The sequence below is a fragment of the Hippocampus guttulatus genome, chromosome 1, assembly GCF_054856545.1.
Source record: "Hippocampus guttulatus isolate MCC_2025c chromosome 1, RoL_Hgut_1.0, whole genome shotgun sequence".
Taxonomy (NCBI): domain Eukaryota; kingdom Metazoa; phylum Chordata; class Actinopteri; order Syngnathiformes; family Syngnathidae; genus Hippocampus; species Hippocampus guttulatus.
The window spans coordinates 2,512,123-2,528,972 of NC_141261.1; the positions used below are offsets into that span (position 1 = coordinate 2,512,123).

At 40.8% G+C, this 16,850-nt stretch overlaps 1 protein-coding gene across 9 annotated transcripts in view; it reads right to left on the minus strand.

The window, feature by feature from the left end:
- plch2a (phospholipase C, eta 2a) overlaps window positions 1-16,850 on the minus strand; it is a 114,057-nt gene that overhangs the window by 34,371 nt on the left and 62,836 nt on the right. For 6 of the 9 annotated variants that reach the window (XR_015103578.1, XR_015103586.1, XM_086135500.1 and 3 more), the window contains exon 1: window positions 4,914-5,594. The exons of the other annotated variants lie outside the window; for them this stretch is intronic. Coding sequence is in view for 4 of the 6 variants with exons in the window: in XM_086135500.1 (XP_085991626.1) it covers window positions 4,914-5,142 (229 nt within the window). In the remaining 2 variants the exon portion in view is untranslated. Of the gene's footprint in view, window positions 1-4,913; window positions 5,595-16,850 lie in introns of those variants that run through there. 9 annotated transcript variants of the gene reach the window in all.

Consider the following 16,850-nt stretch of genomic DNA (forward strand, 5'->3'; position numbering starts at 1 on the left):
GGCAGCAGATGATAACACACCTGCTTCAAGGTACCAATATTGTGAGGAATTGGATGGCGCATTTGACAACAGCTTGTTTTGGCAGCAAATTATTTGGTCTTAAATGAGTACAATGTATTGAATGCTGTACTATTATTCCTACATTTATTCACAACACCGCTGACTACACAATACAGGCAGAGAAAATAAGACAAGGAAACTCTCTCTAACATGAATCTAACAATGACGAACATCATCCCAAATCAGTTTGGTGAATCATCTGCCATTAGGGAGAGTAAAAGCCTGGGAGAGTGACACTGACGTGACCTCAGATATCCCTCTTACATTGCCTGGCACAACCACAGCCTGTTGAGAGAATTAATACTGAAGCTAACACAACGCCCTAGGCCAATTCATTATAGGGTGCCAAGCGAGCCAAACAAGCAGGCTCCGTTATTCACACAAATAATAAATAAATAAATAAATAAATAACAGAAAAATCTGCGACCAGGACAAAATTGCGACCAGAAGCCTATCCACGGGGGAAATGTTGGCCAATTTTGGCCATGACCTGCATTTGACTGTTCAACCATCTGTGAGCTCAACAGCAAAAGAGAAGACTGACATTAAAGTTTGCTCCTGCGTGTGATGTCCCACTCACTTTACTTCTCTTCATCATAATGGCAGAAACCAGTTGATTCTATTTTCCCAACAAGTTTGCTGGCCAATGCGTGCCATTAACAAAGATCTCCCGTGATGTAAAAATAATAATAATAATAATAAATAAAAATGCAGAAACATTGCATGTTTTGCACCCAGACCCAATTAGGAAAAACATCCACATTTGCAAACAATCCTGCGCCAGCAAAGAAAAGATAAGGGGGGAAAAATTATGGCAGTGACAACTCTACAATGACTGATCAACGATTTAAGTTATTTCAATAATAAATCAAAAGAGCAGGAGTCGCAAAACAAAAATAATGAGGAAAAGAGTCATTGGACATTGACTGGGTTCAAAGTACCGGTAGTGTTGAAGGATGAAGAGGTATGTTCCATAACAAAATTGTAAGAGAGAGGGAGTGTGTGGCTCAATGTCTGTGTGTCATATTCCATGTAAACAAAAAAGTTGGATCCACAAAGGGAAAAGAGTCTACCACAGTCTCCCTGCAGTCGAGTGAAAATTGAGGATTAGCCCTGACGTCCAAATATCTGACTTGAGTGTAGCAGACCAAGCTCGATCATGAGCCTCAAGCAGGAACAGCTAAAGCTTGGATGAAGTGACGAAAAGTCCTTCAAAAGCATGATCGGCAATTTAAATCATCGACAATATTGTCAAGTTAAACGGCATCAGATTTCAATAACTGTTTTAAATTGCATTAACCTGTTTTTGTATGTAGTTGCCTGATGGGGGGAAAAACATTTTTTTTTATGAAATATTTTTCAACAAAATTTGAAAATGAAAAGATCCCATAGTTGCCTTTGATCAGATATAATTAATTACAGAGCACAAAATTAAATTGTTTAATGGAGACCAACTACAATTGAATTAAATGGAGAGAGTATGCCTGTATCACTGTCACATTCATAACTTGAAGTGAGTTTTATGGAGTGTTGCTTTTATGATGGCGAAAGGTTTGACCGTCCAAAATTGTAACTTTGATTACAAGATTGTTTTCCAATTTATCAAAGATATTACCAATAGGGCGGCCCGGTAGCCCAGTGGTTAGCACGTCGGCTTCACAGTGCAGAGGTACCGGGTTCAATTCCAACTCCGGCCTCCCTGTGTGGAGTTTGCATGTTCTCCCCGGGCCTGCGTGGGTTTTCTCCGGGTGCTCCGGTTTCCTCCCACATTCCGAAAAAACATGCATGGCAGGCTGATTGGACGCTCTAAATTGTCCCTAGGTGTGAGTGTGGGCGTGAATGGTTGTTCGTCTCTGTGTGCCCTGCGATTGGCTGGCAACTGATTCAGGGTGTCCCCGCCTACTGCCCGAAGACAGCTGGGATAGGCTCCAGCACCCCCCGCGACCCTAGTGAGGATCAAGCGGTTCGGAAAATGGATGGATGGATGGATATTACCAATAACTGTGATCCTTTCGGTCACAATAATACAGGGTTCTTAATATTGACTTGCCTCTGTGTTGTAGATGCAGGCTGACTGCATCTCATGTTGCATGTTTTATCTTTTGGGCAGTAATCCATGAAATTAGTTGCTGTCGATTTGGTTGGGAAAAGAAGATGGGATGGCATAGTTTCGAGTCAGACTATGCCACTCTCTTTTGACATTGACGTACAGTGCATGTGCCTACACTGAACATTCATCTTGGCCTCTCACCAGAAATGAAGATGCTGCGTGTCATAACGAATTGACATGTTGAGTCGGCCGTGTCTTAACCTCCATGGCATAGGCTCTGTCGAACCCCTTAGACTGATTCGTCTAATCCCTTAGACTGATTCACCGAACCCCTAGGGTTCGATCGAACCCAGGTTAAGAACCACTGCTCTAGCGTATACTCACGTGCCCAGGGTTTTGGGGGTTTTACTGTAAATAACAAACATGAAGTCGTGCTATGACGTTCATCTTGTCTTCTTATTAGTTGAAATAGGTTTCAAGTTTCTGTTTTCTTTTTTTGGTGAAGAGGAAAACTCTTACCTAGCTGACAGTTTCGGCTGTCACTCCAGCCTTTGTCGGAGCTAGGTAAGAGTTTTTCTTTTTACTAATGAAAGACCATGGCCTGAAAAAAATCCTTAAACCTACTGTATATTAAACATCAAACAAATAATTGTAGTGTGCTTAATTGTAGGCCAGGGAATGCTTGTCATCACAACATTGACAGTACAAAACATTGCAGCTTAACATCTCAAGGTGTGTATTAATAATACGATCAGGAAATGTTCCTTTAAATTTGAGAAAATATTCAATGGCAGTTCCCCAAATTCCCTTGATTCGCCTATGATGCGATGACACTACATTAGTGCAACCTTCTTCGCAGCTTATTTTGACTAAGTCATCATCAACTACTATTATAAACCTGAGGGAGGAATCATCATGGCGACATGACACCTTTGTTGCCTTGCCGTGTTATGTGCTTGTGTAGGAGAAAAAAACAAATGCAGTGACCGTCGGGCGGTCTCTTCCAACCGCGTTCAGGTCGGGGAAGTGAACCATGATTAAGCACTTGTCAAATGGTCTCGATTTTAGAGGCCAATTGGCTTGATTGCCTTATATAAGTGCACCCTAATAAATGTAGCAGAGAAAAATCAACTTTTCTCTAGATCAATTTCAGAGATCAATACCGAATATATTTGGTTCGTCCGGTCACACGCTTTAATGCCGTTAAACACCTGTAGACCGACTGTAAGGGCCAGCATATGCCATTAAGACTAACAGACAGGATTCATCTCCTGGCCAGCTTCTTGAGAAGACACAGTTTCCATATAAAGAAATGACCTATATCTACACTTAAGTATTTGAATGACATGACAGCAGCGCTGCTTGAAGCCACAGCTGTCGTGTCTACGAGGACTTCGAACCAGGAAGCAGACACGATGTAATTTGCTGAGGCTAAAGTCAGGTTAGAAGTTGATACAAAGAATGCCATAAGTTGAGTTCTCACGCCAAAGTGACAGGATGGACCAAACCGTGCCTCGTTAAATTACTAGACAACATCATGGCAGCAGGTTAAGCTTGAGGGATTGCCTGCATGCCATATGGCGCTGACCCAATGCACACGCAGGTGATCTTGAGGTTCAGGGCTGACGTAAAAGCAGCAAGCCTGATGCCAGGCATAATATGCAGTTCTACAATATATAGAAAAGGCTAAAAGAGAGGTAACAGCAGGGTAATGACCTACATCGAGGCCCGGGCAATGCTAGCATTTACGACCCAAAAATAGTCTTAAATGACAAAGTTGGGTGAGTGTTGACCTCTTTTGAGTAATCTTGCCAGACAGACAGACCAGCAGGCAGCTTGTGACCTGGATTGTTAACATGGTGAATTCCTGTACAGTCTGAATGGTTTGCCAAACATGGAACGTTGGATCACGATGTACTGTATGTCTGTAGCCAACAGAGGAGCTGCAAGCAATCTGCTGTATCACAATTCTTACATTTAGTTCCGCCACTGCTTTACTTGGTGAAATTTGAGGATTTATTTGTTATCTTTTGCCATCGCTTGGAATATTGGAAGACATCTGAGAGACAAATAAAACTGTTAGTCATACCTTGGTAAAGAAATGCAAAGTGAATTCTATAGGTCTAATGCACAAGTTACACTTCCCATTAAAAAGCGTCCACAGAATAACAATCACAGAGGCAGACGAGTTCCAACGATCAATTTTCAAGGTTGTGAACCAGGCACAGCAACATAACAATCTGTCATTGAGACAAGAAGACATACTCCGTTACCGCCTTCCTCAATGTTTCCATTTGAATTTGATATTTACATCACAGAAGTATTTTTATATGAATACGCATGGAGATTTAAACAAACCTGCATTATCATAGGACGGTAATGAAATTCACTCTGCGGAATGTTACAGTGCCACAGAGGGTCGCATAAAACATAAAATTCCACAAGCACCACCGATTCCATGGCAATATACACCACACTTACAGTATGATAGCAAAAACAAAACAAAAAAATCATCAATGGGTTCATATTTTTACATATTGGGTGGCTAAAAGTTCAGGAATGTAAGAGTGGAAAAGGTAACTTCAGAAATGAACAATGGTAGCTGAACGTGAGCATTGACAGCCCCTTTGATGATCATCAAGAATTTGAATTTGTGTTGCGGATAATAGAATTTATTCCAACAATAAGGAACTTGCAAGCGCTGCATAAAAGAAAGTCTGGAGACTGCTCGATTTGGGTATGACAAGCTCGGGTTTGGGACTGATGTGCACAAACAGTATATCATCAATCATACTTGTCTTACCCATGTATCCAAGCCTCCACTTTGAGAAGGCTACAATGCTGCAGCCTATCCAGAAGAACTCGTCCACCACATGTGATGATTTCGATTCCGCCACCTCTTTGCCTTTGATAGAGAAGGCTTCTTTAGCCGGAGGTCCGGGCATGTCAATAGTGGCCACAGCAGCTGAGCACATCAGGCCCGAAGACACTGGGCCAATGGACAAGAAGTTGCTCTTCTTGTGGACACTCATTGAAAATAACGGAAACGTTAACCTAGTTGAAATATTCGGTCTGTCGTCCGTCTTCTAAAAGGACTGTTTTATTGGGACTGTTCAATCGACATCTCATTTGTCATCCGCAGCGTCATTGGATGGGTCCCGTTTTCAACAATCCAAAGAGGAAAAAAAGATCACAGAAGACTCCCTCTCACTGACTGTTTGAAAGCAACAGTTGGTCAATAATCCTGTAATGTTATTGCTTCAGCAACCCTGCTTATTGCACTGCCATCTCCTTAATATTCCTCCATCCCAAAGAGCCACCAGAAGAAAAAAAAATCTGCTGCAGCAGTTTGTTTTCAAATCTGCAATTTATCTCCATTCGGTGCCATTATTTCTTTTTAGCCGCATCAGGAGAGCTGAAATTGCTGAGGTCTTCTGAAAGTGTCAGCAGTGTCAGGCAGGTACAAGAGACATGGAAGCACAACACAAATTGCAACTGCAACATGTGTGCGGTGGGTGGAAATCCTAAATCCCTTCGGAGCCCTAATCCCAGTCTAGGAGATTTACAATGGTGTGGATTGAAACAGAATGACCCACAGAAAAAGATGGCAAAGAGGCTAGCTCAGAAATAAATGACTGCTGATTACAGAAATAAAAGCTTAATTTCAGGATCACCAAGTATGTGCTTAAAGGATTGTGAACATAAAGAGCATGCGAGTCAAGACACAACTCCGCTAGAAACTCTGCATTTCTGCCTGCTGTATAATCCACTGTTTGAATAGACTTGGAAAGACAATAAGTCTTTTCATTGATCTGAAACGCCAGCCTTCTCATTTCCAATGCAGCTTCATAGTCATTAGCAGCATTTTTCAGATCTAGGAAATCATATGTTGTCAGTAAAAGGGTTTGTATTATTTCTTGTATTTAACCTTTATTTAACCAGGAAAGGGTCCCATTGAGTTACAATAACTCTTCTCACAGCGTGTCCTGCCTAAGACAGACAGCACGACAGACATAAGACAAAACAAAGCTACACACAAACAACTATTCTACAATTGACACATTCCATCCACACGGCAGACATCAGGTGAAAAATACATCACAGAAGAATCAAGTCAAAAGGCATCAAAGGTTGGAAACAGTTGTTTGAGCCGCCATGATTGATTTTAAAGTATTTTTAGAAGAGAGTCTTGTACTCGAACAAAAGCAGACAGTTGCCACACTCAATGACCTTGGGGTAGTACCAGATAAATTTTTTACTTCTTCCTACTCCTTTGAACATACAATTGTGTTGTATGATGACTGTTTTCGTTTCTTTTTTTTTTAAACTATTTTACTTCCTTTTACTTTCTGTCAATTTATTACTGTATGTTTTTCTGTTCAATAAACAATAAACAAAACAAACAAAATGAAAGTAACAGAGGTTTATGGAATAAAGTAGTATCATCTGGGTAAAGATGAACCTTTTTTTGCCCTAAGTGCCTGCCTCAATTGCTTATATAGATGGAGAATAAAACGGGGTCCAAAACTGACCTTTGTGGGACACCCATTTTTACTTACAGTAAGAATAAGGCACCACTATCCAATGCCACACACTGAGTTTTACCACTCAGGTTGTTAATAAACCATCTTAGCGCACTGCTACTAAAAGGTATGCTTTGCAATTTTTGCGGGAGTCGGTGATGATCCACAGCATCAAATGATTTAGATAAATCAATAACTAAAGCAGCACAAGACTTCTTGTTATCTAAAGCTTGTATGATGTCGATGGTAACTGACATTAGAGCTGTAATTGTACTATGTCCTTGTCGGGCGGCAGACTGACTGGGGTTTAAAATTGAGTTATAAAGTAAGAGTGGTTTTAGTTGTTCATTTCTGAGAGACTCAATTTAGCCAAGCCCAAACAGTTTGGAAACGGGGCGATAATTGTTTAACATTGAAGGGTTCCCACTTTTTAGAAGAGGAAGGACACAAATCAAAGTGACAGGTGTCTGAATCAATAAGTAATGTTATTCAAGTTCGCTACTTTCAGGATATTTTCCTTTGCAGCTCATACCACCACAACACACACTGTCACAAGCATCACTTGTTGACTGAAACAGGTCAGGGTGTGATATGGTAGTCGGAGCACGTTGAATGGTGTCAAAATATATTAGAAATCTGGAGGAAGAGTACCACAAAAAAAGGTACGGACACAGTTGCAATTGGAAAAGGATGGTTTCAAACAAAGTAAGTAGGTAGAAGGCTGTTCACAGACACAACCTCAAAAACAATAATGGAAAATAAATCATCCAGCACATCACTGTGTACTGTCTGAAAAAAGACCCAGCAGTAGTCAGACAATTTCCAATGCATTCTATCAATTTGTCAGAATGTTTCAATCTTCCAGCCAACTCCTGGAAAAATCCAATATGACAGTTTCTTATTTCACACCATTTGAGTTACTTGAGTACTTTGTAGGTTTCTGGGCCGGTGGTGCTCCTCCATTCCACAAAGTTTCATGGAAATTGGCCAAGTTTTTTTTGTTGAGAGGTTTATGTAAAACCCACACACGCACGCGTACACGCACACACACACACACACACACACACACACACACGCGTAAAACCTATGACCTGCTTGCAGAACATAATTGGGCTGAATTTAAACTACCCTACACGGTTTAAGTGACCCATTTCTGATTTATTTTCTCCCATGAGGCAGTTTGCATATGACATGGTGAACTTGAAGAAAATAATAAATAAATAAATAAATAAATACATAAATATATAAGGAAAACATTAGAACAAATGGTATTTTCTTTTAAACTAAAAAATGTAACATTCTGAAAGGGAATGAGGAATTCCAAAATGAATTACACTGACTGGAACGCAGTTTGATCACAATCTTAAAATCCATCTAATTACTCTGTAATGCAACGGGATTAAAAACTATCAATTTAAACCTCAATAAATAAATACACTTTTTTTTTTACTTTTGTTGTTACATTTCGGACATCATTCAAATGAACAGTATTGTACTTATATTTTAGCGTTCTAAACATTCCAGTAAAAGCACCTGTACATAGTAGTAAAATCACCATTACAAAAACATTGCCAAACGATGCTTTCCAATGACTAGAGCTTTAAATTTGGGGAGCTGAGGCACACACCATACACAGACCATTTTGCGGAATAACGAAGTATTATGCTGGATACATCACTAAGTATGAAATCTTTCAGACATCTGCCAATGTAACTGCAGTACAGTGGACCCCAACAAAGAGGCGGACAGGGACTGGGCCGGCCCGCAAACAGCGGAAATCCACATACAACTGATGAAATACATCGGAAGAAAAATAAATAATAATTTTTTAAAACTTTTTTTTTCAAAAATCACTAAAACATCCAGTTTGTGTTTTCCATGAAAAACGGAGGTTACAGTTTTTAACACCAAAGTGAAGGGCTAACAATACAGACAATATCAAAAGCCAAACTGCCTTCTTGCTGTTCTTAGGGTACAATATCAGCAAGTTTTGCAATATTAACTCTTAATTTCTCTGAGGACTCCTCTTAACTGGTACAAACGAGTTGCCAGAGGAGATTTTCCACACTTTTCAGGTGGTGTCAACTTGAAAGGTAAAGTTAGTTTTGAGATCCATACATACATGGAAGTCCGCGTGCTGCATTCAACAAAGGCTTTCACCTGTGCCTTCACACCTTCATCTAGGCTTTGGGCTTGCCCATCAAATAAGAAAAATATTGTACATAATATTCATCCAAACCCTGAGCATACGAGACAAGATGAAGACTAAGTATTGGACCCTCTCAGATGTGATCTTATTAAACAACCCCTGTCATCAATTAAACTGACAGAGGCAGAGTGATGACTCAAAGGAAAATTCTGCACACAAATACACTACACTAAAATCAGAAAGTAGGCGTCATCAGGGCTGCATGATCACAGGATTCATTTCAAGCACACTGCTTTATCAGCAATGCTCAAAGTACATGTAGTTGAGAAGTGGGACAGCATGAGATCACCTCTGTACTATTAAGGACTATGTTACCAACGAGTGCTAAACGAGATTTTACCTTCCCCACTGTGTTATCTATAATTAAAGAGAGGTCGGGACTGACCTGGAAACGTGTGGAATGATCCGGATCAGCAGAGACTTCCTGGAGTGTAGAGCTGGCTGTAATCCATTCAGCTGTCACTTAAGTCACTTTTTGAAAACACGCTAGCCAAAAATCACTGATTTTAAGTTATCACCGCCATACGTGCTCACTGTTAAGCTTTTCATTCAAAAACTTCACGTGTTTTAGTAATCGATAGCCCTTTGAATGCAGCGACGCGAATTCCCGCTGCAGATTGAAGGCTCATCTGCATTCAGGTGTTCGAGGGGATTAAAAAAATAATAGAGAAAAAAAACTTGGGCAAAGAATTCATAGACAACTCACCATGACCAAGACGTTTGTCTTTTTTGCTTTTTCCAGTTCGACATTTTGAAACGCTGTTTGCAAAAAGTTGGCCAAAATCCAATTTACTGCGCAGTTTTCTGACTTTTGGCCAAGTGACGTATGCATGGATTTTCGACGGCTTGTCGTTGTGAAACCAATGATGCGTTGATTTATACAAATTATGAATGTGGAGCATATTGAATGACAACAACCAGGCGGACTTCTGCTCACGTTGACTTGCGTGACGCAGTGTCCATGACGTCATGACCTAGCCCACGAACGTGCCATTCACGTACGCACGGAAAACCGGAGCATTAAGACTGCAAAATAACGTTCATTTTTTTACATACATTTTTTTACATTGACTGTACAGTCAAACGTAGTCACAAGTTTGCACCTATTCCACAGCATTTTTACTTATATACTTATATACCATATATATACCAAACACAGTAAATAGGTGACCCCACCAATGGTCTTGATTTGAGCACTGAGGCATGATGTCATTTTCAGTCGACACCAAGTGGCAAAATGGCCGCCCCTTTAGATGGATTAAAAACAGGTGGATTTTACTTCTTAACTCATATTCCACAAACCCAATATTAATCAAAATGCCGTGTTTAGACACAAAGAACACATTTAAGAATTTTGTGGGTTGACTTCACCTTTAACGTGTCTTTTTCCATTAAAACTAACACAAATGCATCTTAGTGCCAAATGTTCTTGTTTTGGGTTCCTTTGAAAATAGTCCATCTTTGTCACTTAAGCTCTGTTGACTTTTAATGCCAGTGGAGAGAGCAGCATTAGCTTGTTACAATATACAAGATGGAACTGTGAGTTGAAGTGTCAGGATGAGGCAACCATTGTGGATTCATACAATAGCAGACAGCAAAATACATGATGTTACTTCCTAGATATGTATGAATTTGTGAAACTCTTATACCTATTGCATTTCTTCACTGTTATTACAGTTGTATAAAGACAAGAGCTGAGTGGGTTTAATAAGTAGGCAGACCAATATATGCACATTTATCAGCAGAGTTTGAAGGAGAACACATTGAAATTGTTCAAGCCACGCTGAATCTTTTTAGGTCTTTACCATTTTGCACCTTTGGGCCCCCATGATTGGCTCTGTCAATAAGGACTGCTTTGAGTCCAAAATTTAAAATAACCAAAAACTGAAAACCCAATTGAAAATAGGACTTTAAGGATGGCTATTTCCACATGGGAGGCATTTACACATACAAAACCATGGCAGCAAATATTGCGCATGTGATTATTTACTTATTTTACAAGTGACTTTACTGTTATTTGTCCAATTTTAATAAATTGACCCATACACACACAACACATGAGAGAGACAGAGAGAGAGAGAGAGAGAGAGAGAGAGAGAAACAAACTCCCTTACTCCCTCTTAGCAGCTATAAATAAAACAGCGCGGGACATTACATCAACCTCTGCATGAACACAGGACATATCAGGGCCAGGCCAGCTCAGTCTGCAGCAATGTAATGTCCTATAATCATTTTAAATACCAGACTAGCAGACTAATGTATAACCACGATCATGATAATGTAATAAATGTAACAATCAATCACTTTGTAATGCATGAAAAAAGGGTTGGAGATGAGATTTACCTCCTCTCTGTTGACAACAACACTATTTCCACTGGGGTTTTTGAACAGCCGCTGAACAACTTGTTTCCATTGTTCTAGGCACTGAATGAGTGTAAACGTGTGTGCAGTTACCAAAACGCGTAACAGTGCCAGATGGTATAGTGTCACAGAGAAGGCAGAGGCCTGCTGGTTATCTCTGCAGGGGAATGATGCCAGCTTGTGTGTGTGAGTGAGTTTGGTGGTTTCAGTGCAGAGGATTAGCTTCTGCAGAATCCCCTAAAACGGTCTGATGTTTTCGGAGACGCACGTTACGTGGCCAATTGGAGGTAGGGACAGAAGGTTCTGCTGTGTAAATCTGCTCTCTAACTGCTGTTGACGCTTTGTCTAAAAACACAGCATAAAGACTATCTGGTGTTCTGTTAGTACTTTGCCTCAGAGCACACCTCTTCAAACACCAAAATAGAAAATTAGACAAAGGACAAATGGTGTCTAGCTACACATCTGAAAAAGCTAATCAGAGATTTGACATTTAATTGTGCATGTACAGGTATGTCTCCATTTATAGGGTTTATCTGAATCTGAATCATCCACATATTCGCATAATGACCTTTGACAGATGATGTTCACAAGGAATTCATATTTACATAGTAGTGTGAGCTCGCCTTTGTCACACCAGACAGCATCCGACAGTTTTCATAACAGTAACTATCCATTTGTTTGATCGACTGTAGCACTTGTCCTCATTAGGGTTGTTACTAAACTGATTCTGCATGATCCTAACCCAATACGCGAGCAACCATTGGGACCCAATAATTAGTTTTGGTCGGACCCAAAATGGGTGCTGCCGCAGCATTTATGATCACAACTGCTTTATGTATGGGACTGAGTGCTCCCTTGATTTGGGATGTATAAAGTAGTGTACCAATATAAATGTTTATCTGGCTGTTTATCTGCCTTTATTTGTCTCCTCTTGTTTGATTACGTAATATACAGTTAGCTTGAGATTTCAGCTCCAAATGATCAAAAATATAAAGCTTTTTCTTTGTCTTGGGGGTAGGAAGAGGTGGGTTAAAGTCCAAGATGGCGCCCGAGTAGGCAGCCGTCGGCAAGTGCTCTCATGAGCCTTGCTTTTTTTGTTGTCTTTGTGTTTGTTTTGTCACTTTGTGTTTGTTGTTACGTCGTGTGGACCTGATGTGGACTTTTTTCAGCATTTTTTGGCCACGACATTCATCAAGGAGGAGACTCTGTGCTCGGTGGTTGCTCCTTCTCGGCAGCATGGGTATACCAGCACTGTTTTTGACTGGGAGGAATGTCGGCGCCAATTGACTGTCGTTGCTGGACAGTCCCGGGGCGCTTGTGTCTTGCGCCTGTTATGGGCAGCAGCATTTTTCACAGCCCCGCTTTGTTCAGCGGAGAGATCGGTGCTGTTGAACGGTCTGCGGCTGGATGGATGTAAGTCTTGAGGAGCCGACGATGAGAAGAAAGGAGCGTCAGCGTAGAGCGCCGATGCGGATGTGGAACTGGGAGTCGCGGCTTGGAGTTTGAAGCGGATTACGTGGGACAGGAGAAGTGAACTCATCTCCTTTCGTCAATGGACGCTACAGCTTCGTGTTTGCTTTCAAAACTTAGCTTGTAGCAGACGTGTGCACATTTTCAGCATGACGTCTCTGATCCACTGGTGAAAGGACACTTTGATCCTCTCCTCTTTCATCGATAACTGCTTCAGACAACAAAGTGTATGCAGAAAAGTGGTGAAGATTGCACGACTGTCTGTGTCCTATGTGTTGTGTTGTGTTATCTTTGTTATTTTGACTTCAAAATGGCGCCGCGAGAGTGGCTGCCTTTCCAGCAGCTCCTATATTTTGTTGTTCTACTTCTTCCTTTCATAACTTTGCTGCTGTGAATTGGGAATTTCTCCATTGCGAGACGAATAAAGGTTTTCTTAAAGAGGGTTGGCGGTTGCTCACCACACGTAAACATGCAGAAATAAAACTTCTCTGCTGCAAGATAAAACTGCATGCTCTTTTTCTGCACTGACTTGTTTCACCTTGTGGAAAATCCATACTCATGATGTTTGTGATAAGTCTCCATTTAACAAATGGAATGGCTTGTGAAGCCGACATAAGACGTCTCACCAAGAGGTTTTCAAAAGCTGTTTGGCCAATTTAACTCTCGCCAACTGTTATGACCATGAAGAACAGAATTCAGTTGCTGCAAGTGAATCCAAACTTTTTATTTCCAACTTGCTGTCATCAACAAGCAATCACTCCTTATCTGGGCTGAAATTGTAATAGTACAAATGAAGGACAGATGAGAAAATGAAGAAGGAAAAATTAATGGATGGATGGCAATGTACTTTCAAAACTCATGTAATGCTTATTTCAAGGGATGAATAAAGATATATTATTTCATTCACACACCAATATCCTACTGTTCCAGCCCCTCAAACATCATTATATTCAAAACAAATCCAGATGAGATGAAACGAGAACGCAGGATTCAATAATGCCCAATTACAGCTGCTCTCCAAACCACTGAATAAATCATCGTGTTGAAAGACAGCTGCAATGATAATTGGAACCGCTGTGATTTTTATCCTCCGTTGAATAAGCATTTAAAGAGAACACACATTTGAAGTTTTGCTGTTTGATGGTCATAATATATTATGACATGAGATTTGAAACCAAAAGAGTGTACAGTATATATCCATCCATCCATATCCTGGAAAGAGTGTGCATGTTCTCCCAATGGTCGTTTGAATTTTCTGTAGGTACACCGGCTTTCTCCCACACCACCAAAACTCTTCATTTTCTTAGGTTGCTCGAAGGCTCGAAGATTCTAATTAGTCCACGTCGGTGTAAAAGGTGTTCTGTCTATACCTGCAATTGGTTGGCAATTAGTCCATGACCCTAATGAGGACAAGCGCAATAAAAATGGATGGATGATGGAACAGATGCAATCCTCTTAAACAAATCAATATTTAATGACGTGTGATTTATTTAGTCGACAGCTGCTAAGATTTGTCAAAATGTCAATGTTGCTAAGACAGAATGTTCTACTCTAAACAATGCTGTCCCACTTCTCAACTACCTAGACATAATATTTAGACACGTCATTGAGATGTAAATTCAGAAAGATCAACATATCTTGGTTTTGAGTGAAGTTTGTAGTGATGATACACGACAGGAAAATAGTAGCCCAAGACGCCTGGCACATTGCAGTGATGTGACAAGTCCACTCCGCCAGACGATAAGGGACAAGCAGATTTGTATTTTGGAGGGATTTTCATTCACAGTATAGGCTTTCATATTGCTATATTGCGGTTTTTCATACAGTGACAAAATACTTGCTTTTGTTTCAGTGCGGCCTTTCATGGTTACAGATGATTCGGGTGAAGGTTTGGAATGAGTGACTGCAAATAATGATGTTTTTCTGAGTATAAATGAGAGACTGTTTGCATTTGAGTGTGATTGAGGAACAGGGGGTGCCAAGGTGCCACGAGCAAAGGGGAGAGGCCGGTTGGATCCCTGGAGTGGAGATCGCAATCGGCACTAGAAAAGGCCCCACAGCAGGATGACCGACTCCAACAACAAAAGATGGCCAAATGTTGGAGACCATATACACATCAAAGGAAGATTCACAATAGGACAACACACACACACACACAAACACACACGCACACACACACACACCTTTTTGGGGAATTGTATTAAAGGTGGGTCAAGGGAAAGGCGTCTTGGTCACTCTGCCTCGCTACCTTCGCGGTTAGGAGAAGTTGATGACCCAGAGCTCTGTTTAGAATAATTGGCTTGATCTATGCTGTATTAGACTATTTGGTAGGGATTAAATACTTTTCTGTGTTACTGACTCAAAAGACGTGTGCATCTGATCATTCCCGAGCCCATCAACGAGCACCCCGGAAGTCCGCCAAGGTATTTGATTATTGGTCAAATAGTGTGGTGGGAATTCCGCCTTCAATTTGTGCCTCCATCCATCCATCCATTCTACTCCGTTTATCCTTACTTTTACAACATCACTTGAAAATCTCAATGTCCCGTCACGAGGGAGTTATTTTTAGAACAGGCCTGCGGGCTACTCATGTGGGCCTCGAGGGCTACCTGGTTGGTGACCCCGGCTGTACAGGATAAGCCCTCGAAGATGGATGGATGGTATGTGCACGCATTTTGTGCAGGTAACTGGATGGAAGACGTACCTGTATATTATAAATTGTTTTTTAGTGAGATGTGATCAAGAAGGTAATGAAAATCAACTGAAAAAATGCCTTGAAAAATGAATGCAACTTTTGACAAGCCAGGGCGAGATGTACTTTTAATTGGTCGAGGATGCATACAAGGTCGCTGTAATTATGTTTTGCATTTCTTATTTGACACGCACATTAGTAACCTTGTCACCATTGCAAAGTCAACTGGATGTTGCCCAAGACGAGAAAGCTGTGCAGTGGAAGGCCACTGAGTCGTGTGAGGAACAAGGACAGTCGGCCATGTGTGAGCAGTGTCCCACTGCTCTGATAGTTTTCATTCACACATACGACTAATTGCGTGCCGTGGCAAATTCTATTGACCCGCGCATCAATCATTTGACAAGTCTTTGCAAAGCGAATGTCGCTTCCTTCCCTGCAGGCACATCTCCAATGACAAAAAGAATGTTTTGACATTAGCTTCCATATAGAGGCCTCGTGATGTCTTGCTCAAGGATGAGAGGGAAGTGAAAATGTTTCCTTTAATCAAAATCAAAATGAGTAAAAGAACCATTTGGCATTTCTTTGCTCGTTTGACATTTAAACTCCCGTACGGCAGCCTGCATGCTCTCATGCAGTATGTGTTCATGGCACTCGGACATGAGTCTTTGCATTTGAACATAGGACGAACATAATCTTTTTGTCATGTTCCTATGTCTCTGCCTGCCTGTCTTCTTGGGGATCGCCGGTGGGCGGAGCCTGCTGTGTCACAGCGACTGTCAATCACGTACCATCGGATGGAAGGTCAAGGAAGACGGCAAACAATTATGTTGCGTATCTAACTCTGTCATTGTGAACATTAGTTCCGTAGTATTTCTCATTCTTCGTATGACGTTGTTTTAACCCGTTCGTATTGAACTTTTGTTCGTCATTTGTATTTCTATAATTTTGTTTCTCGAGTGGTTCTATCTTGCATAGTTAGATTCTCTGTGCTTATTTCTGGATCAGGCCACCGTCGTCGGCTCTGGCTCAGTCCACCACTTTGAGTTAGTTTTTAGTTTTTGATCGTTGTTTCCCATTGACCTTTTGTTCATTCCACAGTATTGTTTCTAACTAATGTGATTCCTTGGTTTCACAAATTCAATTTGATGACTCTATTTTTGTTGTTGTTTTGCGGAGTCTGGTTAAAGGACCAAGACTTGGCGTTTTACGTCATTTTCACACTTTTCATGCCAAAAAGGAAAGAATAGGACAATAAACTCCGACTCATGCTCCACAACTTCTATCAATAAAAGAAAGCCATGAAGTAGAATCAGGCGAATACCATTACATATTGATCAAGACAACCTGGCACACGTATTTCTACAAAGTACTCACAAAATGAAGTGCATATACAAGCAAGAATTGAGGAACTTGGATTAATCGATTATCACGACAAACAATTGCCAGCAGTAACATCCTACATAGTACATGGATACGGTAGATGAT